The 26938-nt window shown below is 50.3% G+C and overlaps 1 protein-coding gene across 1 annotated transcript in view; it reads left to right on the top strand.

Moving 5' to 3' along the window:
* Positions 1-18944, top strand: part of LOC132587678 (leucine-rich repeat-containing protein 49-like) — a 139284-nt gene extending 120340 nt beyond the window's left edge. Inside the window, exons 19-21 of the mRNA XM_060259995.1 lie at positions 10904-11009; positions 17248-17287; positions 18673-18944. Coding sequence (XP_060115978.1) covers positions 10904-11009; positions 17248-17287; positions 18673-18944 — 418 coding nt within the window. The remainder of the gene's footprint in view (positions 1-10903; positions 11010-17247; positions 17288-18672) is intronic.
* The last annotated feature ends 7994 nt before the right edge of the window (positions 18945-26938 follow it).

Below are 26938 nucleotides of genomic sequence, written 5' to 3'. Positions count from 1 at the left end.
TCTCAGCATCTCAGAGCAGCTCACAATCTCCTTTACCTTCCCCCCCACCTCCACAAAAGACACCCTGTGAGGTAGGTGGGGCTGAGAGAGTTCTTACAGCAGTTGCCCTTTCAAGGACAACTCCTTGGCTGACCCAAGGTCCTTCCAGCAGTGAAGGAGTAGGGAATCAAACCCGGTTCTCCCACATAAAAGTCCGCACACTTAACCACTACACCAAGCTGGCTCTTTTAATCACTTCTTTCTCCTTGGCTCGTCCTCCCCTAAACTACCTCCACTGCTCATCCCTTGATCAGTCTTTTCTCAAGTCTTTCCCTGCTTTTCTCACCACCTACTCTGTGCTCCTTTCTGTTTGGTGTAGTGGGGAAGTGTGCGGACTCTTATCTGGGAGAACCGGGTTTGATTCCCCACTCCTCCGCTTGCACCTGCTGGAATGGCCTTGGGTCAGCCATAGCTATCGTAGGAGTTGTCCTTGAAAGGGCAGCTGCTGTGGGAGCCCTCTCAGCCCCACACACCTCACAGGGTGTCTGTTGTGGGGGGAGAAGATATGGGAGACTGTAAGCCGCTCTGAGTCTCTGATTCAGAGGGAAGGGCAGAGTATAAATCTGCAGTCTTCTTCTCCAAGCTAAACCAGCCAGCTAGAAGCTTGGAGAATATTTTAAGTTAAAGTTGCTTTCTTTCCACCTCTCCTTCCATCCTTCCTCTACCATCTATTTTCCTTCCTTCCTTGCAGCTCTCAAACATCTGATGTTTATTCTTTGTGGCTCTTACATTGAGGAAGTTTGGCCACCCCTGGCCTAAGTGCATCTGACTTTGTGCTGTGGCTCTAGAACACAGTGCCCAGGAGGATGCAATGCACCTCAAGCTGTCATTTTAATGGTTTCAGCTGCATGTATCCTGTTTGCATCTGGGATGGGCAGAAGGTCTCATGAGTGCCGTCAAAGAGGTGAGTGGAGCAGTCAAGACAGGCAGGAATAGCCAGCGTATCAGAGCTCTTGATTCGTAAGAACATTAGAAGAGCCCTGCCAGATCAGACCATTGAGGGTCCCTGTAGTCCAGCATCCTGTCTCACCCAGTGGCCAACCCCTTCCTTTGGAGGGCCAATAACGGGGAAGAGAGGCTGAGGCCTTCATAAGAACATAAGAAGAGCCCTGATGGATCAGGCCAGTGAGGGTCCATCTATTCCAGAGCAGAGAGGCTGAGGCCTTCATAACATGAGAAGACCCCTGCTGGATCAGACCAGTGAAGGTCCATCTAGTCCAGCATCCTGTCTCACCCAGTGGCCAACCCCTTCCTTTGGAGGGCCATTAACGGGGCAGAGAGGCTGAGGCCTTCATAAGAACATAAGAAGAGCCCTGATGGATCAGAGCAGAGAGGCTGAGGCCTTCATAAGAACATGAGAAGACCCCTGCTGGATCAGACCAGTGAAGGTCCATTTAGTCCAGCATCCTGTCTCACCCAGTGGCCAACCCCTTCCTTTGGAGGGCCAATAACGGGGCAGAGAGGCTGAGGCCTTCATAAGAACATAAGAAGAGCCCTGATGGATCAGGCCAGTGAGGGTCCATCTATTCCAGAGCAGAGAGGCTAAGGCCTTCATAAGAACATGAGAAGACCCCTGCTGGAGCAGACCAGTGAAGGTCCATCTAGTCCAGCATCTTGTCTCACCCAGTGGCCAACCCCTTCCTTTGGAGGGCCAGTAATGGGGCAGAGAGACTGAGGCCTTCATAAGAACATCAGAAGAGCCCTGATGGATCAGGCCAGTCACCCATCTAGTCTAGCATCCTGTCTCACTTAGTGGCTAACCAGTTCCTCTGGAAGGTCCACAACAGGAGACTGTGAGCCGCTCTGACACTCTGAGATTCAGAATGGAGAGTGGGGTATAAATCCAATATCATCATCATCGTCGTCGTCATCATCATCATCATCATCATCATCATCATCATCATCATCATCATCATCATCATCATCATCTTCTTCTTCTTCTTCTTCTTCTAACAGAGGTTGTTTGCCATTGCCTTCCTCTGCATAGCAACCCTAGTCTTCCTCGGTGGTTTCCCATCCAAGGGCTAACCGGGGCTGACCCTGCTTAGCCAAGATCTGATGAGCTCGGGCTAGCCTGATCCATTCGGGTCAAGGCAAGAGAAATTCAGAGGTGGTTTGCCATTGCTTGCCTCTGCGTAGCAACCCTGGACTTCCTTGGTGGCCACCAATCCATGTACTCATGAGAGCTGACCCTGCTTAGCTTCCAAGGTCCGAGAGATCAGGCTAGCCTGAGCCATTCAGGTCAAGGCAAGAGACATTCAGAGGTGGTTTGCCATTGCCTGCCTCTGCGTAGCAACCCTGGACTTCCTTGGTGGCCACCAATCCATGTACTCATCAGAGCTGACCCTGCTTAGCTTCCAAGATCCGAGAGATCAGGCTAGCCTGGGCCATTCCGGTCAAGGCAAGAGACATTCAGAGGTGGTTTGCCATTGCCTGCCTCTGCAAAGCAACCCTGGACTTCCTTGGGGCCACCAATCCATGTACTCATCAGAGCTGACCCTGCTTAGCTCCCAAGATCTGATGAGCTCGGGCTAGCCTGGGCCATTCGGGTCAAGGCAAGAGATATTCAGAGGTGCTTTGCCTTTGCCTGCCTCTGCATAGCAACCCTGGACTTCCTTGGTGGCCACCAATCCATGCACTCATCAGAGCTGACCCTGCTTAGCTCCCAAGATCTGATGAGCTCGGGCTAGCCTGGGCCATTCGGGTCAAGGCAAGAGATATTCAGAGGTGCTTTGCCTTTGCCTGCCTCTGCATAGCAACCCTGGACTTCCTTGGTGGCCACCAATCCATGTACTCATCAGAGCTGACCCTGCTTAGCTCCCAAGATCTGATGAGCTCGGGCTAGCCTGAGCCATTCGGGTCAAGGCAAGAGATATTCAGAGGTGCTTTGCCTTTGCCTGCCTCTGCGTAGCAACCCTGAACTTCTTTGGTCATCTTCCATCCTAGCATTAACCGGGGCCAACCCTGCTTAGCTTCCCTGATCTGATGATACCGGGCTTGCCAAGGCCATCGAGTTCATCGTATGCTTGAGAAAAGTATGATTTTTTTTTTGCTCGAGCGGGTTTCTTTTTTTTAAAAGGCGCTAGTCTTTTTGAAAGCTTTGCATGCCAGGTACCTTTACAAGAATTTGAATTCCACCCCCCCTTTTTTTTTTCTTTTTGCGTGTGTCTTAAGTCCGTGCCTGTAACACTTAAGCGCAAGGGAGGATAGCCCAGAATCACATCTGGTTTCCATCGACTTAAAATATACCGTTAGACAAATGATTGTAAAGTTAATTCAAAATACAGTGGGTAAAGAAACCGGGGCTATGAAACGTTGTGTTTGCATTACTTATATACACTCCCATCGTCTAGACATCTTATTTGGGTATGCGAGTGACTTTAACGGCACTATCGTAATTTTAACGTTTGGCAAAATAAGGCATGGCGGCCTTTGGAGAAACTCTGGCTTTCCAGCCATGAATCACCGCGAGCCTGGGGCATTTTGCTGATGACATTTTGCACTGTTGCCTTTTTCGCCCGAAGGCAGACATTTCGACTGGATTCCCTGGAACGACAACCCTCCCTATTTATCTCTTGTGTTAAAGGTAAAGGTAGTACCCTGTGCAAGCACCAATACTGCAGCTTTACCACTCTGCGCCATGGGGCTCTTATTGTAGAGAAAAAGGAAAGGTCCCCTATTCAAGCACCAGTCGTTTCCAACTCTGGGGTGACGTTGCTTTCACGTTTTCACAGCAGCCTTTTTACGGGGTGGTTTGCCATTGCCTTCCCCAGTCATCTACGCTTTCCCCCCAGCAAGCTGGGGACTCCTTTGACCAAACTCGGAAGGATGGAAGGCTGAGTCAACCTGGAGCCGGCTACCTGAACCCAGCTTCTTATTGTAGAGAAAAAGGAAAGGTCTCCTGTGCAAGCACCAGTCGTTTCTGACTCTGGGGTGACGTTGCTTTCACCATATTTTCACTGCAGACTTTTGATGGGGTGGTTTGCCATTGCCTTCCCCTGTCCTCTACACTTTCCCCCCAGCAAGCTGGGGACTCCTTTGACCAAACTCGGAAGGATGGAAGGCTGAGTCAACCTGGAGCCGGCTACCTGAACCCAGCTTCTTATTGTAGAGAAAAAGGAAAGGTCTCCTGTGCAAGCACCAGTCGTTTCTGACTCTGGGGTGACGTTGCTTTCACCATATTTTCACTGCAGACTTTTGATGGGGTGGTTTGCCATTGCCTTCCCCTGTCCTCTACACTTTCCCCCCAGCAAACTGGGGACTCCTTTGACCGAACTCGGAAGGATGAAAGGCTGAGTCAACCTGGAGCTGGCTACCTGAACCAGCTTCCACTGGGATCAAACTCGGGTTGTGAACAGAGGGCTCCGACTGCAGTACTGCAGCTTTACCACTCTGTGCCACGGGGCTCTTATTGTAGAGAAAAAGGAAAGGTCCCCTGTGCAAGCACCAGTTGTTTCCGACTCTGGGGTGACGTTGCTTTCACAACGTTTTCACTGCAGACTTTTGATGGGGTGGTTTGCCATTGCCTTCCCCAGTCATCTACACTTTCCCCCCAGCAAGCTGGGGACTCCTTTGACCGAACTCGGAAGGATGGAAGGCTGAGTCAACCTGGAGCTGGCTACCTGAACCCAGCTTCCACTGGGATCAAACTCGGGTTGTGAATAGAGGGCTCCGACTGCAGTACTGCAGCTTTACCACTCTGCGCCACGGGGCTCTTATTGTAGAGAAAAAGGAAAGGTCCCCTGTGCAAGGACCAGTCGTTTCTGACTCTGGGGTGATGTTGCTTTCACAACGTTTTCACTGCAGATTTTTGATGGGATGGTTTGCCATTGCCTTCCCCTGTCCTCTACACTTTCTCCCCAGCAAACTGGGGACTCCTTTGACCGACTTCGGAAGGATAGAAGGCTGAGTCAACCTGAGCCGGCTACCCGAACCAGCTTCCTCCGGAATCAACCTCAGGTTGTGAGCAGAGGGCTCCGACTGCAGTACTGCAGCTTTACCACTCTGCGCCACGGGGCTCTTGTGTTTATAGCAGGGGTCCCCAACCCCCGGGCCACGAACCAGTACCGGTCTGTGCAGGCCCGGCACTAGGAGCTCCGGTGCCCCAGGTCAAGCCCTGTGCCCTGGCCCCTCTTGGGGTCTTCTCGTGAGCCCTCAGCCCGGCCCTCTCTCGCTTCAATGGGAGACGGGAAGAGGCTGAGGTCTCTTGCCAGCTGCCTCTGAAGTGGGAGAGGGCCGGGCAAGGGATGGTTGGGTCGGCAGAGACGGGGAGGGGGCACCTGCCTTGCCCCGCGCCCCTGTGGCAAAGCGGCGCCCCAGGCAGAGTTGCTGCACCACCTCTTTCGCTCCACAGCCCCTTCCACCCTTCGCCAGGAGCTGAGTGGACAAAAGCGGCAGCCCGGCCTCGCTCTGAGGCTGCCACCCCTTGCAGGGGTCTCCCCTTGAAGGGGCAGCACAGCAGCGAGAGTCACCTACCTCTCATTTAAAGACCCCCCATGGGGGGGGGCAGAAAAACAAAAAAACGAAGATCGTGGCATCCGGCCCCATCACACCTTGGCAAATGGAAGGGGAAGACATGGCGGTAGTGACAGACTTCACATTTCTGGGATTCAAGATCACTGCAGATGGTGACGGTAGCCATGAAATTAAAAGACGTTTGCTCCTTGGGAGGACAGCTATGGTGAACCTGGGCAGTAGAATAAAAAGTAGAGATATCACCCTGCCAACAAAAGTCCGTATAGTCAAAGCGATGGTATTCCCAGTATTCATGTATGGCTGTGAGAGCTGGACCATAAGGAAGGCCGAGTGCAGAAGAATAGATGCTTTTGAGCTGTGGTGCTGGAGAAGACTCCAGAGTCCCTTGGACTGCAAGAAGACCCAGTCAGTCAGTCCTAAGGGAAATCAACCCAGACTGTTCCCTGGAAGGTCAGATGCTGAAGCTGAGACTTAAATACTTTGACCACCAAAGGAGAAGGGAGCCCTCACTGGAGAAGACTCAGGAGTCCCTTGGACTGCAAGAAGATCCAGTCAGTCAATCCTAAGGGAAATCAACCCAGACTGTTCCCTGGAAGGTCAGATGCTGAAGCTGAGACTTAAATACTTTGACCACCAAAGGAGAAGGGAGCCCTCACTGGAGAAGACTCAAGAGTCCCTTGGACTGCAAGAAGATCCAATCAGTCGGTCCTAAGGGAAATCAACCCAGACTGTTCCCTGGAAGGTCAGATGCTGAAGCTGAGACTTAAATACTTTGACCACCAAAGGAGAAGGGAGCCCTCACTGGAGAAGACTCAGGAGTCCCTTGGACTGCAAGAAGATCCAGTCAGTCAATCCTAAGGGAAATCAACCCAGACTGTTCCCTGGAAGGTCAGATGCTGAAGCTGAGACTTAAATACTTTGACCACCAAAGGAGAAGGGAGCCCTCACTGGAGAAGACTCAAGAGTCCCTTGGACTGCAAGAATATCCAGTCAGTCAGTCCTAAGGGAAATCAACCCAGACTGTTCCCTGGAAGGTCAGATGCTGAAGCTGAGACTTAAATACTTTGACCACCAAAGGAGAAGGGAGCCCTCACTGGAGAAGACTCAGGAGTCCCTTGGACTGCAAGAAGATCCAGTCAGTCAGTCCTAAGGGAAATCAACCCAGACTGTTCCCTGGAAGGTCAGATGCTGAAGCTGAGACTTAAATACTTTGACCACCAAAGGAGAAGGGAGCCCTCACTGGAGAAGACTCTTGAGAGTCCCTTGGACTGCAAGAAGATCCAGTCAGTCAGTCCTAAGGGAAATCAACCCAGACTGTTCGCTGGAAGGTCAGATGCTGAAGCTGAAGCTCCAATACTTTGGCCACCCAATGAAAAGGGAGCACTCCCTGGAGAAGACCCTGATGCTGGGAAAGACAGAAGGCCAAAGAAGAAGGGGACGGCAAAAGAGGAGATGGCTGGACAGCGTTACTGATGTAACTAACATGAATTTGAGCAGATTTTGGAGGATGGTGGAAGACAGGAGGGCCTGGCGTGGCTTTGTCCATGGGGTTGCAAAGAGTCGGACTCGACTGTGTGACTGCACAACATCAAATGAGGGGCAGGGATGGGGCATGGGGTCAGCCTAGGGCAGCCCAGCACCACCCCCCACTGGTCTGTGGAAAAATGGTCTTCTATGAAGGCAAATGCCGAAAAGGTTGGTGCCGAAAAGGTTGGGAGCCACTGCTCTATACCAGGGGTGGCCAACGGTAGCTCTCCAGATGTTTTCCCCCCTACAACTCCCATCAGCCCCAGCCAGCATGGCCAATGGCTGGGGCTGATGGGAGTTGTAGGCAAAAAAACATCTGGAGAGCTACCCCTGCTCTATAGCATTTAATTGCCCTGCATGAAGATAGAGCGAGGTGGGTCGCTGTCTTCGTCCGCCTGATGCCGTAGAAAAGAACAGAAGTCCGGGAGGACCTTCGAGACTGTGGCGGAACCGGCCCGATTCTGAGGTCTCTGTGAAACCCAAGTGCAGGGTGGCAGAGGACCTTGAGGCCTGGCCTCACAGCTGGAGAGGGGGATTGGGAGTCCTGTTCCTCTCAATCTGAACCCCGGGACTGAGCAGGTGGTGGCAGCGCGCCCAAGGGGCAGGAGGAGAAATAGCTCCCTCCAGGAGTTGGCGACTCCATAGGGAGCTGACGGGACCGGGTCTGAAGGCAGAATCGGGCCGGTTCCGCCACAGAGACTAACAACATTTGCAGCAGGGAAGGAGCTTTTGTGAGTCGCAGCTCGCGTCTGCAGATCCAGCTAGAACGTGAGTCCGCCTGTCCTTACCTTTTGGAGAGTGGAGTGATTTCATAGGCGGAATGACAGTAGGAGGTAATAATAGCAGGTGAATGACAGCAGTGGGCATGATTGGGTTAGATGTGATATGTATAGCAGGAGTAAAAAGGTAAAGGCAAGCACCAGTCATTTCCGACTCCGAGATAGTGTCACTTTCATGATATTTTTGCGGTACAATTTTTACGGGGTGGTTTGCCATTGCCTTCCCCCGTCGTCTCCACTTCTCCTCCCAGCAAGCTGGGTGCTCATTTTACTGACCCCGGAAGGATGGAAGGCTGAGTCAACCTCGAGCTGGCTACCTGAACCCAGCTTCCGCCGGGATCAAACTCCGGTTGTGAGCAGGGCTGAAGCTGACCACTCTGAGTGGTAGTAGGTGTGGAGAAATCAGCATTGCTGATGAGACAGGAAACCTAGGTCTCGATTCAGTCCAGGAGGATATGTTGTCTCAAGCTTCATTATCAGTTGGAGTTCAGCAGTCTCCCTTTCTAATCTCCATTGGAAAAGAAAGGAAAGAAAGAAATTCCTACTGTCTTTTGCCTGCTATTGTCATTTGGCACCCGCCCTGAGCCTGCTTCGGCGGGGAGGGCGGGATATAAATCTGAGAAATAAATAAATAAATAAATAAATAAATAAATAAATAAATAAATAAATAAATAAATATCACTCCAAGCAGGGCTTTTTTAGGTAGCAGGAACTCCTTTGCATATTTGGCCACGCATCCCTGATGTAGCCAATCCTCCAAGGGCTTACAAGCCTCTTAGTCCAGGGCCTACTGTAAACTCTTGGAAGATTGGTTACATCAGGGGTGTGTGGCCTAGTGTGCAAAGGAGTACATGGTACCAAAAAAAAAGCCTTGACTCCAAGATATAAGAACAGATGGACTCACATTCTAGCTGTATCTGAAGAAGTGGAATGCACTGCCACAGGAGGTGGTGGCGGCTAAAAGTATAGACAGCTTCAAGAGGGGATTGGATAAAAATATGGAGCAGAGGTCCATCAGTGGCTATTAGCCACAGTGTGTGTGTGTATATATATGTGTGTGTGTGTGTGTGTGCGTGTATACACACACACACACACACACATATATATATATATTGGCCACTGTGTGACATAGAGTGTTGGACTGGATGGGCCATTGGCCTGATCCAACATGGCTTCTCTTATGTGAAGCACCTTAAAGACTAACAAAAATTGTGGTGGGGTCTGAGACCGCTTATCTGGTAAGATAGGGCTATGAAGGTCAGGGGGGGTCATCTAATTTGAAAAAAAAATACAAACCAACCAGAGCCCAGCAAGGTCAGTCAAAGTCCTTGTGAGAATCACAGTTCTTCTGCCAGGCTGAGACCAGATGCGATCGCTCAGTAGTCCTCATTTTCACAGCAGTTGAGATAAATTTATAATGGAGCTATCAAACTGTAGTCGACGCAGGTCGTTATTACCTTGTGTCGATGGTCTTTTCTCTGCTTGTTCACATCCTGTTGACAATTCCCAACCAAGAAGCCTGAAGGAAACCTTCCGCCATCTGATAATTCAGAAAGCAGGTCAACAGTGTGTAGTAAACTTCCTCTCCTCGCCGTAAATTATACAGAACAAATCTTGTATGTTGGGGGTACTTGGTCCTTCGAGGGGGCAGAAACTGTTTAGAGGACTACCGAAGGAAATCTGGAGAGGCTGCATTGGAAATCCAAGCAGGGGCTGAGTCAGTTTGAGTGACCCATCGATTACGATGATTAGAATTCAATATGGCTTCTTGCGTTGCGGTGGGTGGTAGAAGAGTGGATTTATCTGACTGGGGAGGGAAAAGGGGGGAACTGTGAAGAAGGAATGCAGGCAGTTCTCCTGTCATGGATGCTAAGGGCCCAGGGACACTACAGAGACATCTTTCTGTTAACTTCAACAGACTTTAGATCAGGGGTGGCCAGACGTGCTAAGAGCCACATAGAATAATCGTCAGACGTTTGAGAGTTGCAAGACGTGAATAACAGATGTTTGAGATCTTCAAGACAGGGAGGGAGGGAGGGAGGGAGGGAAGGAAGGGAGGGAGGGAGGGAGGGAGGGAGGGAGGGAGGAAGGAAGGAAGGAAGGAAGGAAGGAAGGAAGGAAGGAAGGAAGGAAGGAAGGAAGGAAGGAAGGAAGGAAGGAAGGAAGGAAGGAAGGAAGGAAAATAGATGGGCAGAGGGAAGAATGAGGGAGAGGTGGAAAGTTTGACCACCCCCACTCTAGACGATATCTCCGCCAGAATGTTTCAAGCATGTTTTATGGACCCCAAAACAGTTGTCTGAACATTTCCCTCCCGCTTTCTTATAACCCTGAAGCGGGGGTGGGTGGGCTCCAAACTGGGGAATCCTTTGCCGCCAACTGGGGATTGGCAACCCTACTACCCAAACTGTATTTATCATGCAAGGAAAGTGCAGTGCACTGGCCTCATAACGTCTCATCCCACCTTAAGTAGGAAAGGAAAGGTCCCCTGTGCAAGCACCAGTCGTTTCCGACTCTGGGGTGACGTTGCATTCACAACGTTTTCACGGCAGACTTTTTTATGGGGTGGTTTGCCATTGCCTTCCCCAGTCTTTTACACTTTCCCCCCAGCAAGCTGGGGACTCATTTGACCGACCTCGGAAGGATGGAAGGCTGAGTCAACCTTGGGCCGGCTACCTGAACCAGCTTCTGCTGGGATTGAACTCAGGTCGTGAGCAGAGAGTTCAGATCTCAGTGCTGCAGTACTGCTGCTTTACCACTCTGCGCCACGGGGCCGCTCCACCTTAAGTAATGCATCTTTTAATAGTGTAATATTCGCTTATTTTTTAAAAAATGCTAAGTGTTAATTTCTGAAATGGAGACCTGCACCCAGCCCGCAAAGGCATAAAATCACAGTTCCCCGGAATCTTTTAAAGCTGAAACTAATGTGAGCTGAAATTGCCTTTTGGTCATGGATAGGCCTTGTGGTTAGCGAGAATTAGCCAGGGCGGCTTTGGAGAGAAGCGCCTGATTACTTGGATGAGGAGGGAAGCATGAATTGACACTCGGTACGTCTGACGCTTCTTGGACGCGGTCTGTGCTTTCAGAGATTGGTTGCAGCTGGTGGCGAAGCCCGGCGCTGAAACGAGTCGGAAAATAACCCTTAACTCAGACGAGTTGCCACGGTCTGCAGTTTTCTTTGTGGGCGCGCGGGTAAGACGGTGTCGAGCCGCAGCTTGCAGAGCGACCCTGTTGAATTTTCAAAGCAAGAGGCGGCCTGAGTTGGTTTGCCATTTCCTGCCTCTGCATAGCTACCCTGGGGTTCAGTGGCGGTTTCCTGTACGAAGAAATGACCCTACTTAGCTTCCAAGTTAGGATGAGATCGGGCTAAGCTTGGGCCATCCAGGTCAGAGCAGATGAACAGAGGCGGTTTACCATTGCCTGCCTCTGCGAAGCAACCCTGGACGATCGTCCAAACGCTAACCAGGGCCGAATCTTCGGAGGACTGACAAGGTCAGGCCGAGCCAACCCGTTTAGGGCAGCACAGGCTTTACTTGGTGTGACTGACAGGGATATCTCAGATCCTGATGCCTAGAATTGCGCTGATCTTCTGCAATATATTATTCCACTCAGGGAGGGTTGCCAAGTCCTCCGCTGTTTTCGCAAGCGATGTCATTGTGCCGGCGACATTACGCCCAGCTGCTCTAGGAGCTTCCGGGAAAATTCTGTGGCTTTCCCGGACGCTCTAGCAATTTGGGAGGGAAAACTCTATGGTACAATAGGTGCCATAGAGTTTTCCCTCCCAAATTGCTAGAGCGTCCGGGAAAACCGTAGAGTTTTCCCGGAAGCTCCTAGAGAGTACCGGCGCGATGACGTCACTGTGAGTTACCGGCAATAGATACCATAGGTACCGGCGCAATGATGTCGCTGTGAGTTGGCAGCCCTAGTCTCAGGGTATAGATGAGGCGGTACATGACACTACCCCCTTGCCAAAGCCAATGGAGTTTGGATCTACTCAGTGCCTAGGTGAGAGAAGGAAACCTTTGACGAATCAGAGATCAGGCAGTAGTTTTTCTGCAGGCCAGTTTGGCCAGCCATCCTGGAGGTTCTTTGCCATCTTCTGGGCATGCGGCTGGGGTCACTGGAGAATTATGTGCATTGGAGGGAGGGATTTGTGAATTGTCTCCTTTGACTTCTGAGATGAAAGAAAGGCCAGAGATAAATATACCACAGTTAGCACCCTTTCAGTTTTCCTTGAGGCTTACGAGAACATCTTACAAGAGCCAGTTTGGTGCCGTGGTTAAGTGCTCAGACTCTTATCTGGGAGAACCTGGTTGGTCCCCCACTCCTCCACTTGCAGCTGCTGGAATGGCCTTGGGTCAGCCATAGCTCTAAGTGTGCAGACTCTTATCTGGGAGAACCGGGTTGGATTCCCCACTCCTCCGCTTGCAGCTGCTGGAATGGCCTTGGGTCAGCCATAGCTCTCTTATCTTGGAGAACTGGGTTTGATTCCCCGCTCCTTCACTTGCACCTGCTGGAATGGCCTTGGGTCAGCCATAGCTCTGTGCAGACTCTTATCTGGGAGAACTGGGTTGGATTCCCCACTCCTCCACTTGCACCTGGGACAGCCGTAGCTCTGGCAGAGGTTGTCCTTGAAAAGGCAGCTTCTGGGAGAGTTCTCTCAGTCCCACCCACCTCACAGGGTGACTGTTGTGGGCGGGGGGAAAGATCAAGGAGATTGTGAGCTGCTCTGAGATTTGGAGTGGAGGGCGGGATATAAATCCAATATCGTCTTCTTCTTCCTCCTCTTCCTCTTCTTCCTTCCTACAGCTGCCTGAACCCAAGCCAGCTGGAGCTGCGTTCCTGTGCATTCCTGCTTTAAAAAAAAATATATCCCTGGAACCAGGATTGTCGTCTGTGCCTCTGCATGTGGTGTAGATTATCCATTTGTTGCATCCTGCTCTTGTTTTCTACTTCTGTGTAATTTCACGCTTCGCTTTGTTCTGGCGTGCCACATCTGTTGCTTCTTTGGGGGCAACGTTTCTAGTTTTTTGCATCGCTTTCCGAATATCCCATTTGGTTGGATTATGTTAACACCGCGTAATCCGCTTTACATCTCAGTGAGGAAGGCGGGGTGTCAATAAATTACGTAAATACTTCCAGATTTCGCTTGAAGTTTCAGTTCCAAAATAAACGTTTCATCTAAGAAGTGAATAGGGCCAGTTTTGGGAGTAAGGGGGTTCAAGGTGCATGCTTCCCACCCCATGTCATGAGCCCTGACGAGGAGGAGCTGGAAGGGTTAACAGACCTGGAGGAGTTTCCAGCCGGTTCCTCAGCTGAACAAACAGCAGCTGGCCCATCAATCACTCTCCAGGCACCAGTGTCAGCTGTTGACGATCAATCTCCTCCAAGCTCTCCTCCTCCCTTCTCAAGAGCTCAAAGCAGGCTCCGGAAAGAACTTGCAGAGCGAAGACATGAGGCACGCCGATGCTTCAGATCTCTCAGCCCTGAGTTCTAGCAGAGTTACTGCCACCCAGGGAGCAGGCTGATTGAGGCTCCCATATAGCTCCCACCCAGGACCTGGTAACCTTGTGGAAGCAACAAGTCTATTCTCTGGCTTGCATCCACGCTCCTTCCTGATCTGCTTGATTTCCTTGGCACCCTGACCTTTTGGCTTTTGGACATTGACTGCTGATTCCGGTTTGTGATTCTGCATTGGTGACTTGGCTCCTGCTTGACTTCCTGGACTTTGACTTTGGACTGGCTTTGGACTCCTGCCTGCCTGCACCCTGAGAACGCGACACCCCACTGTTTTGCATGGGCCAGCTGTCATCCACGTCTGTCACTGCCCAGCAGTGACAAATGCCATCCGATCATTTCTGTCCCGTGCCGCTGCTCTGTTCGCCTCAATCCCGTATTCTCCAAAATTTTCCTTTCACCCGTCTCCTCTGATAGGTTTTAACCGGGGATTTTTTTGCATATTAGATCACACTCCCCTGCTGTAGCCAATTCTCCAAGAGCTAACAGGGCTGTTCGTACAGAGTCCAGAGATAGAATTCCAGCAGAGGCTCCTTTGCATATTAGGCCACACCACCTTAATGGAGCCAACCCTACAAGAGCTTACAGGGCTATTAGTACAGGGTCCAGAGATAGAATTCCAGCAGGGGCTCCTTTGCATAATAGGCCACACACCCCTGATGGAGCCAACCCTCCAAGAGCTTACAGGGCTCTTAGTACAGGGTCCAGAGATAGAATTCTAGCAGGGGCTTCTTTGCATATTAGGCCACACACCCCTGATGGAGCCAACCTTCCAAGAGCTTCCAGGGCTCTTAGTACAGGGTCCAGAGATAGAATTCTAGCAGGGGCTCCTTTGCATATTAGGCCACACCCTCCTGATGTAGCCAATCCTCCAAGAGCTTACAGGGCTCTTCGTACAGGGCCTACTGTAAGTTCTTGGAGGATTGGCTACATCAGGGGTGTGTGTGTGGCCTATTATGCAAAGGGGTTCCTGCTACAAAAAAAGCCCTGGTTTTAATGCCTTGCTCAATTTTATTTACGTGCCCATCGGGCAGACGATTAATTCGAAGGGTTTCTCTCCCAAAACTTTGGGAGCTGCCAAGGTCTTGAAGGTTTTATTTGTTCTGGTGGTTTAATTTTTATTACAGCTTCTCGTGCAGTCGCTGCGTTCTTTCAAAGAGCAGAGCTGGAAAATCAACTTCAGCTCCATTAGAAATTACTTCCAGACGAGAACTGGCAGGGTCTTTTACCTACTGGGGGAGGTGGGAAGGCAGCGTACTTCTCCCCTTTGTTCGGATCGCCCTGATGCATAGCTCTGTGCAGGAGCGGACTTCTAGCTGGAGTTCCTTTGCATATTAGGCCACACACCCCTGAAGTAGCCAATCCTCCAAGAGCTTATGAAAAAGAGCCTTGTAAGCTCTCGGTGGATTGGCTCCATCAGGGCTGTGTGGCCTAATATGCAAAGGAGCTCCTGCTAGAATTCTATCTCTGGACCCTGTACTAATAGCCCTGTAAGCTCTTGGAGGGTTGGCTCCATCAGGGGTGTGTGGCCTAATATGCAAAGGAGCTCCTGCTGGAATTCCACCTGGGGCTCTGTGATTTGTTTTGAGGGTAGGCCTTGACTGCCAGGATTCTCCGTCATTTGGATGTTTAAGAACGAAACCCCCTCCCCCCTCTGTTTACTAGCCTGTCTTTCCCTTTCCAGGTGAGGTTGACTTGGAATTTGCAAAACTCCAGCTGGTGCATGAATCTCCTGGAATTTCAGAGTGCAATTATCAGTTCCTCTGGAGCAGGGGTGGCCAAACTGTGGCTCTTTCGTACATATTGTGTGACTCTCAAAGCCCTCACCGCTTAGTGGCCAGCTTGGAGAAGGCATTTGTCTCTAAATCACGTCTCTAAGCCAAGCCAGCTGGAGGCTTGGGGAATGCATTTAAAGTTGCTTTCTTTCCACTTCCCCCTCTCCCACCTATTTGCCTTCCTCCCTCCCGGTTCTCAAACATCTGACGTTCACGTCTTGCGGCTCTCGGACATCTGATGCTTATTCTGTGCGGCTCTTGCATTAAGCAAGTTTGGCCACTCCTGGTCTGGAGGAAAGGGCTCCTTCGGAAGGTGGGCCGTATGGCGTTACGGCCCCTTGAAGGTCTCTCCCCTTCCCAAATCCCCGTCCTCCCCAACCTCCACCCCCCGGATCTCTAACCAGTACTTGGCAACTATACCTGGAACGTTAATCTGCCCTTGACTGCCTTTCCGCTTGAGAATTCTTTGGTGGCACAGCCCATAAATCAAAGCTAGGTGGAGTCTGGAAAATTGGAAAAATCTGTTCTACCCTTAACCCCCCCCCCCAAAAAAAAAGAAAAGAAAAAAAGAACATCACATCTGCCAGAAAGTAAGTCCCTTTGGTGTGGACTCCGATCGGGAGCTTGCAAAGGGCGAGTGAAGGTTATAGCTGAATCCAAAGACTCTCAGAAAAGTTCAGGAGCTATGCTTCTGTGAGCTCCCGCTGAATCCGAGGCCTGGAGGTTAGGTGGAAAGAACCTACTCTGAGTTCAGTACTTGATATTGGATCGCGGATCTGTGGGGACCCCCCCTCCCTTTCCACAGACACAGTAGTTTAGTATAGTGGTTACTATAGTGGAGAGCCAGTTTGGTGTAGTGGTTAAGTGTGCGGACTCTTATCTGGGAGAACCGGGTTTGATTCCCCACTCCTTCACTTGCACCTGCTGGGAATGGCCTTGGGTCAGCCAGAGCTCTGGCTGGAGTTGTCCTTGAAAGGGCAGCTGCTGTGAGAGCCCTCTCCAGCCCCACCCACCTCACAGGGTGTCTGTTGTGGGGGAGGAAGGGAAAGGAGATTGTGAGCCGCTCTGAGACTCTTCGGAGTGGAGGGCGGGATATAAATCCAATGTCTTCATCTACCTCACAGGGTAGGGTGTCTGCTGTGGGGGAGGAAGGGAAAGGAGATTGTGAGTCGCTCTGAGACTCTTCGGAGTGGAGGGCGGGATATAAATCCAATATCTTCTTCTTAAGAAGAGTCAGTTTGGTATAGTGGTTAAGAGCGGTGGACTTTAATCTGGAGAACTGGGGTTGATTCCTTTTTCTCCTCCACATGCAGCTGCTGGGTGACCTTGGATCAGCCACAGCTTTTTCAGAGCGGTTCTCTCAAGTGTAGTTCTCTCAGAGCTCTCTCAACCTCCCCCCCCCCCCAACTCACAGGGTGTCTGTTGTGGGGAGAGGAAAGGAAGGAGACTGTAAGCCACTCTGAGACTCTCCTCCTCCCCCTCCTCTTCTTCTTCTCCCTCTCCTCCCCAGACAAGGCAATGCTGATCCTGTGAATTTAGCGGGAGGTATTTGTGCATTTCCTGCATTGTGCAGGGGGTTGGACTTGATGACCCTGGGGTACCTTCCCACTCTATGATTCTAAGGAATGACACTTAACCGGAGGGAGAAGGTACTGTCCTTACTGTCTTATCTGCTTGTCTTCTTTATGTGCCCTGCAGGGCCTTCTTCTCTTTTTCTTGATACACCGGACATTGCCTTTTCCAGCATAATGCATAACGCTGAAGGGACACGGAGGTAAAGCATCTTGAATCTCTGTTTGTCTAGCTACCTGCACTTTTGATCCTGCTCTTCTTCCAAGGCTCTCAGAGTTGCCGCTCTTGTATCCTCACAATGACCTACGAGGTAGGTTAGCAGGGGTCGTTTTGTAGAAAAATAGGCGGTGGAGCTCATCCAGGGATTGTTATGCAGCTGCGCCTACTATTCAATGGACAAGGTGGGGAGGAGGAGGTGGAACTCGCAGAAAGGTTCAGGAGCTGTGCTCCTGTGAGCTCCCGCTGAATCCGAGGCCTGTAGGTTAGGCAGAAAGAGAGCGTAACTGTCTCAGGGTCATTCTGTGAACTTGTGGCAGAGTGAAATTTTTGAACCCATTCCCTCCCAGGTTCAGGACTCAAACTACCATGCCACACTGATTTTCAGTGGTACGTAATGAGGCGTACAGTTGCCATCTCTGAGTTGAGAAACACCTAGAGATTTGGGGGTGGAGCCTGTGGGGGCGGGGCTTGCAAAGGGGAGGGGCTTCAGTGGGGGTATAACTCTATAGAGCCCACCTTCTAAAGCGGCCATCTTCTCTAGGAGGAACTGATCTCTGTTGCCTAGAGATGAGTTGTAATTCCATGAGGGGCGGGGCTTGCGAAGGGAAGGGGCTTCACTGGGGTATAACTCCATAGAGCCCACCTTCTAAAGCGGCCATCTTCTCTAGGAGGAACTGATCTCTGTTGCCTAGAGATGAGTTGTAATTCCATGAGGGGCGGGGCTTGCGAAGGGAAGGGGCTTCAGTGGGGTATAACTCCATAGAGCCCACCTTCTAAAGCGGCCATCTTCTCTAGGAGGAACTGATCTCTGTTGCCTAGAGATGAGTTGTAATTCCATGAGGGGCAGGGCTTGCGAAGGGGAGGAGCTTCAGTGGGGTATAACTCCATGGAGCCCGCCTTCCAAAGCGGCCTTCTTTTCCAGGGGGAACTGATCTCTGTTGCCTAAAGATGAGTTGTAATTCCATGAGGGGCGGGGCTTGCGAAGGGAAGGGGCTTCAGTGGGGTATAACTCCATAGAGCCTGCCTTCTAAAGCGGCCATCTTCTCTAGGAGGAACTGATCTCTGTTCCCTAGAGATGAGTTGTAATTCCATGAGGGGCAGGGCTTGCGAAGGGGAGGGGCTTCAGTGGGATATAACTCCATAGAGCCCGCCTTCTAAAGCAGTCATCTTCTCCAGGAGGAACCGATCTCTGTTGCCTAGAAATTAGTTATAATTCCATGAGATTGCCAGCTACCAGGTGGTTGGTAGCCCTCAGGGAAAAGGAAATTCAAGACGGAGGCCGCCGGTTTCAGCAGCAGCTCAGAGTTTCCAATGTTTAGTTGCAAGAACTGGACCTATTGATGGTTATAACCACTTAAAATTCTGTGGAACTTTTTAGCAGGAAGGAAACTCGATCCGGGCCCACGTTTCTGGAGTTCAGAGGTGAAGCTCTGCCAGCTACCGAATTAAGATCAGTTTCACTTTTCTCACACACAGACGCACAGAAGCAATTGAGGGACGTAGAACTCCACTCAGTCATCAATACAATCCAGATGTCTGTTCGAACGGGGTAATTTGCTTTACAAAAAAGTCTGCTGTCTTTTGACCATCCTCCCATCTTTGGTTCTCTTCTTTTTAAAAAATAAAAAAAAAGCAAATGTGTTTTCACTGGCAGCGAACGATCCCCAGCCTGTGGCCAGAGCAGGTTTGAGGGTTTCTCTTCAGCCCCTGCCATGGATTTGGATTTATTTTTCTGACTTCCTCCTTGACAATTCCTTGCAATCTCCTTCCAGGCGGTCTGGCGAACAGCGCGCAGATGCCGTCCAAGACCCTTTTCATGCTGGTTAACCAGAAAGAAGAGGAATGTGTGTGTATGTGTTCGGCCGCGGGGGTAGCCCTCCTCGAACTGCCGAGTAAGACAGTTTCCAGCTCCGCCTTGTCTTTTTGGAAGCTTTCAATCCCGAAGCAGAGCGGTGACCCCGCCAAGCCGTTTGGCTTTCGGTCCAACCTCAATTGCCTTTCCTCCTCCTCGGGAAATGGGGAGGCAGGGAAAATGTTACCTTAAGCTCTTCGACTGTAATTGCCCACAATAACCGCCGTGATGGCCTTGCAGGCCACGGGTAGGACCACCGCTGGGAATCCGGATGGCAGCTGTGCTTTTAGGGTAGATTTTGGCTGCTGGGACGTTAAGACTGGGACCGATTCCCCACTAGCCTTGTGCCGCTCTCGCTGTCTTCTTCTCCGCGGGGCTTCCGGGGGGATTTCACACTCTCTGCCCCGGGCTGCAACTCACGCCACCTCTTTCGCGCAGCAAACAAGATCCGCTAAAAAACCAGGCCGGTCCCACACTAACCTTGCTCCGCGTCAGGCTTCCCTTTCTCCACGACGCAAGCTAGCAATTTCGCACCAGCTGCTCCGTGCTGCCATTTTGCACCGGGGCAACCTGCGATTTGCCGCGCTGCAGTGTAAACCTGGAAAAAAAACACAGGTTGATGTTGCGGCGTGGCAAATCGCGGGTTGCCGTGGCGCGAAATAGCCGCGCGGAGCAGCTGGCGCGAAATCGTTAGCTTGCTCCGGAGAGAAATGGAAGTCTGGCTTGGAGCAAGGTTAGTGTGGAATCAGCCCCAGTTCCTGTTTGCTGCGTGAAAAAGGCAGAGCTAGTTGCAGCCCCGGGGCAGATAGGGTGAAATTCGGTGGAAGCCCCGCGGAGAAGAGGAGCGTGAGAACGACGTAAGGCTAGTTGGGAATAGGACTTTGATTTTGGAGATGTCGGAACTTCTCTTTTTGAGTGATACGTTTAGAAGAAGACGAGTTGGGTTTTTATACCCAGCTTTTCTCAACCCTAAGGAATCTCAAAATGGCTTCCAATCACCTTCCTTTCTTCTCCCCACAAGAGACACCTGGTGAGGCCAAGAGAGTTCGGAGAAAACTGGGACTGGTTCTTGTGAGGCAGGTGGGGCTGAGAGAGTTTGAAGAGAACTAGGATTGGCCCAAGGTCGCCCAACTAACTGCCTGGGTCTCAAAGCGGCTTACAATCGCCTTCTCTTCCTCTCCCTTCAACAGCCGTCTTGTGAGGTAGGTGGGGCCAAGAGAGTCCTTTGAAAACCAGGACTGGCCCAAAGTCACTCAGCAAGCTTCAGGTGGAGGAGAAGGAGCGGGGAAACAAGCCCAGTTCTCTTGATTAGAGTGCTCTTAACCAAGATGCCAAGCTGGCTCTCTGCTTAGGTTGTTGTGTTTGAAAAAGGAACAACGGCCATCTCAACAAATTTCTGTGTGTGGGGTGGGGGTGGGGGGGTTGTAAAGATGGTAAATCTGGTTGTGTCGGAAGGGGAGAGGCCGTGGCTAGCAGCGGGGTGCCTGTTTTGCAATCACAAGGTCTCTGGATCGTCACCAGAATCTCCGGTTAAATCCGCTGTAGAAGAAGAAGAAGATATTGGATTTATATCCCACCCTCCACTCCGAAGAGTCTCAGAGCGGCTCACAATCTCCTTTCCCTTCCTCCCCCACAACAGACACCCTGCGAGGTAGATGAAGATATTGGATTTATATCCCGCCCTCCACTCCGAAGAGTCTCAGAGTGGCTCACAATCTCCTTTCCCTTCCTCCCCCACAACAGACACCCTGTGAGGTAGATGAAGATATTGGATTTATGTCCCGCCCTCCACTCCGAAGAGTCTCAGAGCGGCTCACAATCTCCTTTCCCTTCCTCCCCCACAACAGGCACCTTGTGAGGTAGATGAAGATATTGGATTTATAACCCACCCTCCACTCCGAAGAGTCTCAGAGCGGCTCACAATTTCCTCTACCTTCCTCCCCCACAACAGACACCCTGTGAGGTAGATGAAGATATTGGATTTATAACCCACCCTCCACTCCGAAGAGTCTCAGAGCGGCTCACAATCTCCTTTCCCTTCCTCCCCCACAACAGACACCCTGTGAGGTAGATGAAGATTTTGGATTTGTATCCCGCCCTCCACTCCGAAGAGTCTCAGAGCAGCTCACAATCTCCTTTCCCTTCCTCGCCCACAACAGACACCCTGAGAGGTAGATGAAGATTTTGGATTTGTACCCCACCCTTCACTCCGAAGAGTCTCAGAGGGGCTCACAATTTCCTTTCCCTTCCTCCCCCACAACAGACATCCTGTGAGGTAGATGAAGATATTGGATTTATATCCCGCCCTCCAGTCCGAAGAATCTCAGAGCGGCTCACAATCTCCTTTGCTTTCTTCCCCCACAACAGACACCCTGTGAGGTGGGTGGGGCTGGAGAGGGCTCTCACAGCAGCTGCTCTTTCAAGGACAACCTCTTTCAATGGCTGACCCAAGGCCATTCTAGCAGGTGCAAGTGGAGGAGTGGGGTATCAAACCTGGTTCTCCCCGATAAGAGTCCGCACACTTAACCACTACACCAAACTGGCTCTCCTGTTCTAGAAAAGATGTTCATCTCCTCAGCTCCACTCATAGATCATGTATTCTTAATTTTTTTTAAATGACCCAAGCAGACAGGAATTTAAAGGGCTCCTTCCCACCCACCTTGAAATCGTTTGTGCAATTAACAAAGCTTTTTTTTCCGGTCCTCTCTGGCTTGCCCCCCCTGCTTTCCCTCCCCCCATTGGCTGCGATAGAAGGCAAGTTGCAGCAAATGAAATGTATATAATTCCTTTGATCTATAGCTCTCACCTGCACCCCAGGTGCCGATCTGAAGTTGACTAGCAAGAAGGGTGAAGGAGGGGGGGGGGGGAAACACATTCTTGCTATTTTAATCACCACGCCATCTTCTCCAGGGGAAATGATTTGTGTTCTCTGGAAATCAGCTGTAAGTCCAGAAGATCTCCAGGCCCAACCTGCTTGAGGGGAGGGTGTGATAAGAAAGAGAGAGAGAGAGAGAAGGAAAGAGAAGGAAGGAAAGAAAGAAAGAGAACGAAAGAAGGAAGGAAGAAGGAAAAGGAAGGCAGGAAGAAACCTGGAGGCTGGCAACCCTACACAGTGTATGAAGGACACAGGGTTGGAAGGACAAGGCAACCATTGCATGTAACTCCCACAATGCTTTAAAAAAGATGTGGAGAGGAGTTGTGGCTCAGTGGAAAAGCCTCTGCTCGGCATGCAGAAGGTCCCAGGTTCAATCCCTGACATCTCCAGTTTAAAAGGACCAGGCAGGAGGTGATGGGAAAGACCTCAACCTGAGACCATGGAGACCCACTGCTGGTCTACAATACTGCACTTGATGGGGATAGAGTGTGGCTCAGTGGAAGACCCTCTGCTCGGCATGCAGAAGGTCCCAGGTTCAATCCCTGGCATCTCCAGTTCAAAGGACCAGGCATTAGGTGATGGGAAAGACCTCTTACATGCAGAAGATCCCAGGTTTCCCAGTTGAAAGGCATCTCCAGTTCAAAGGACCGGGCAGTAGTTGATGTGAAAGACTTCCGTCTGAGACCCTGGACAGCGGCTGCCAGTCTGAATTGTCAATACTGATCTTGATGGACTGATACACGATAAGGCAACTTCATACACCTGCCAATACATATTTGATGAATCGTGTTGTTAAAGCCTAATTCCAAATATATATATAAAACACAACTTAATTTTAAAATAAACCCACTCAGGCTCTTGTTCAATGTGGCCAGGTACTTAAAGGTCATTGCAACAACTCTACATATCTTATTTATTTCATTCATAGCCCTCCTTTCTTCCCAATGGAGACCCCAAGTGGCTTACCTTGTTCTCCTCTCCTCTGTTCTGCACCAATTGGAGTTTTCTAATTTATTTCCTGACCTTGAATTCAGCAGGAGCTCACAGGAGTGCAGCTTCTGAACCTTTCTGATGCCCCCCTCCTCCTCCCCACCTCCCTTGTCCATTGAATAGGAGGTGCAGCTGCATAACAATCCCTGGATTAGGAAAGCGGGCAGCCAGCCAGCACCAGGGGCTTTGCCACACCCCCAGCAGCCCTCATTAGCCCCTGGAGAAGCCCACGCCACCCTTTTTCCATTTATGTGATTTTGGGTGGCAGGTGGCTTGCTGGCCTTTTGACTGGGGAGCAGCGGCCCAGGAGAGCCCCAGGTGAGTGAGGCCTGCTTGGGCTGGCTGGATTTTTAGCCAGCCCAAGCAGGCCTCGCTCACCCGGGGCTCTCCTTTCTTGCGTCGGGTTGCTTTTGGCTGGTGGGAGGTGGCGGCATATGCTAATGAGATATGCTAATGAGCTCCACCACCTATTTTTCTACAAAATGACCCATTTATTTCAATATCGAAAAACAAACCTGTAAAACCAGCAGCAAAAACCAGAGGACCACCAGCAGAAACATAAATACAGAAGAGAAATATAGAAGGGACTACAGAAGAAATACAGGAGGGAATACAGAAGAAATACAGAATGGAAACATAAACAAGTACAGACGAGAATACAGAAGAAATACAGAAGCAAATACAGAAGAAATACTGAAGAGAATACAGAAAAAATACAGAAGGGAGACATAAACAAATATAGACAAGAATACAGAAGAAATACAGAAGGGAAACAAACAAATACAGAAGAGAATACAGAAGAAACACAAAAGAGAAACATAAATACAGAAAAGAAACAGGGACCAAGCGTACCTTGCTTCAGGCCACCTGGTGAGCACTGGATAGAAGAGGAATCCAATCCAGTGATGAGAAGTGAGCCCTGCCCCAATCCTCAACCTGGAAGTGCTTGCATTTTTGCAAGCATTCCTACCGGAAGTTAAACGTTAGAGCGTTTTCAGATGTCCGTTGCGATAATTGCTAAAAATGCATTCACCAGCGCATCCTCAGAGTGTTCCTTCCTCCCCAGTCCACAAACCTTACCTTTCTGAAAGGGGGATGTCACTTGCAAGAAGGCTTTACAAAAAAGAAAGTTTCCAGCGGAAGGTCTGCCTTTCACATAAACCGCCCTTGGCCATCTTCATCCGCCCGTCTTTCTGCCACGGCTGAAAAAGAACAGTCATTTTCTTGACCCCGTGGACTTCGTGGGAAGGCCGAGAGCTGTGATTCTCCTGCCTCGAGCAATCCGCAAACTTCTGCGCGTGCTCCAACAGCGGCGACTGTCTGGTGTCGAAGGCCACGCCTGTTTCTGTTCCGGTAAACATGGGATCCTACCCGTTTAAAATGGCACGTGAATCGCCCGGGAAAGTCTGGTTGAAATGCAAAGAACATTTTCCTGGGAGTAAGCCCAGTGAAGAAAAGGGGACTTACTTCCAAGTGGACTGGCTCTGTTGGCAGCTCTCCTTGGTTGAAAGGGCTGTCACATCGCAGTAAAATATGGGGAACCCCACAAGGTTTTCAACATGCGAGATGTTCAGAGGTGGTTTGCCATTGCCTGCTTCTGCGTTCAAGGCCTGGACTTCCTTGGTGGTCTCCCATCCAAGCACTAACCGAGAGCCAGTTTGGTGTAGTGGTTAAGTGTGCAGACTCTTATCTGGGAGAACCAGGTTTGATTCCCCACTCCTCCACTTGCACCTGCTGGAATGCCCTTGGGTCAGCCATAGCTCTGGCAGAGGTTGTCCTTGAAAGGGCAGCTGCTGGGAGAGCCCTCTCAGCCCCACCCACCTCACAGGGTGTCTGTTGTGGGGGAGAAGGTAAAGGAGATTGTGAGCCGCTCTGAGATTCTTCAGAGTGGATGGCGGGATATAAATCCAGTATCTTCATCTACCTCACAGGGTGTCTGTTGTGGGGGAGGAAGGGAAAGGAGATTGTGAGCCGCTCTGAGACTCTTCGGAGTGGAGGGCGGGATATAAATCCAATATCTTCATCTACCTCACAGGTTGTCTGTTGTGAGGGAGAAAGGCACATCTATACGCGCCCCCTTGCCCAGATGGCCCGAGGGTATGGGCTGGGTTGCCATCAGTATGCTGATGACACCCAGCTCTATCTGCTTATGGACGGCCGGCCCGCCTGCGCCCCAGAAAATCTGGACCGGGCGTTACAGGCAGTGGCTAGGTGGCTTAGGCTGAGTGGGCTGAAGCTGAACCCGGCGAAGACAGAGGTCCTTTGCTTAGGTCGCTGCGGCCCGGGAAGGGAACTCCCCCTGCCAGTTTTTGACGGCGCTCCATTAACAGCGTCGGGCAGGGTTAAGAGCCTGGGGGTGCTGTTGGAGCCTTCATTGACGATGGAGGCTCAGATAGCAGCCACTGCCAAGTCCGCTTTTTTTCATCTTAGGCGGGCGAGGCAGTTGGCCCCCTTCCTGGAACGTGACGACCTGGCAACAGTGATTCATGCTACGGTCACCTCGAGGCTGGACTACTGTAATGCCCTCTACATGGGGCTACCCCTGTGCCGAACCCGGAAACTGCAGTTGGTGCAGAACGCTGCTGCCCGGCTGTTATTAGGGCTCCCAAGATGGGAGCACATTCGACCGGGGCTCCAGGGTCTGCACTGGCTGCCAGTAATATTCCGAGTCCGGTACAAGGTGTTGGTTATGACCTTTAAAGCCCTATATGGCCTAGGACCTGCCTACCTTAGGGACCGTCTCTTCCCACACGTTCCCCAGAGAGTACTACGTTCAGGTTCACAAAACCTGTTGGTAGTCCCCGGGCCAAAGGAGGCCCGCCTAAAATTCACCAGGGATCGGGCCTACTCAATAACGGCACCTTATTGGTGGAACCAGCTGCCGGAAGAGGTGCGGGCCCTGCGGGATCTAGGGCAATTCCGCAGGGCCTGTAAGACAGTCCTCTTCCGGCAGGCCTATGATATTAACTGACAATGTAAAATATCTTGGATGAAAAAATGTATCTATAGGCCGCCGGTTTTTACTCTATCTTGTTTTTTACTAAATTATGGTTTAATGGTATTTTAATTGTTTAAACTGAAATTGTTTTAATTATTGTGTTGTAAGCCGCCCTGAGACACCTAGGTGAGAAGGGCGGGGTATAAATCTTAATATAAATAAATAAATAAATAAATAAATAAATAAAGGGAAAGGAGATTGTGAGCCGCTCTGAGACTCTTCGGAGTGGAGGGCGGGATATAAATCCGATAGATAGATAGATAGATAGATAGATAGATAGATAGATAGATAGATAGATAGATAGATAATAGATAGATAGATTTATTGTCATTGTTCTCAACAAAAAGAGAGCAACGAAATGAGGTGCTCTTCCACAAAACATACCAACACATCAAACACACATATTCATATTCATACCATTTAAATACATCTAAAACCATTTAAACCATTAAAACCATTTAAATACATCTAAAACAGATAAATATTCATAAAACCATTAAAACCATTTAAATATATCTAAAACAGATAATCCTTCATAATCCTTCAGTATCTTCATCTACCTTACAGGTTGTCTGTTGTGGGAGAGGAAGGGAAAGGAGATTGTGAGCCGCTCTGAGACTCTTCGGAGTGGAGGGTGGGATATAAATCCAATATCTTCATCTACCTCACAGGGTGTCTGTTGTGGGGGAGGAAGGAAAAAGAGATTGTGAGCCGCTCTGAGACTCTTCGGAGTGGAGGGCGGGATATAAATCCAATATCTTCTTCTTCTTAACCGGGGCTGGCCCTGGTTAACTTCCATGATCTGTTGAGATCGGGCTAGCCTTATCCAAGACAAGGCAGGCCTCTTGTTGAATTATAGAAACACCTGTTGAAAAATAACGTATATTTTTTCCATTTTAAAAGTGGAGCCCTTCTCTGGTTTGATTCTTATCCTTTCACTCACCTAAGCCTGCTTGCTAGTCCAAATCTATTAGACCTCTTTCCAGACTGTCTCTCCTTTCTCTCTCTCTTGTTGGTTTTTATCTACACGTTAAAAAGGTCAAGGTAGTCCCCTGTGCAAGCACCAGTTGTTTCCACGACGTTTTCACGGCAGACTTTTTACGAGGTAGATCCCAGCAGGCGGCCGTGTTGGTCCCAAGCAATAGAACAAAGCAGTGGACAAGTGCATCTTTAAGACCAACTAAGTTTTATTCAGAATGGAAGCTTTCGTACGCTCTTAAGCAGACTTCGTCAGACAAATGGGAATGGAAGCAGCCATTCTTAATATAAGTGGGCAGTGTGGAATCATGGGAATGTTTTTAGCCGATTGAAAGAATCGCAAAT

The sequence above is a fragment of the Heteronotia binoei genome, chromosome 19, assembly GCF_032191835.1.
Source record: "Heteronotia binoei isolate CCM8104 ecotype False Entrance Well chromosome 19, APGP_CSIRO_Hbin_v1, whole genome shotgun sequence".
NCBI classification, from domain to species: Eukaryota; Metazoa; Chordata; class Lepidosauria; order Squamata; family Gekkonidae; genus Heteronotia; species Heteronotia binoei.
This window is presented reverse-complemented; position numbering and strand designations above follow the sequence as displayed.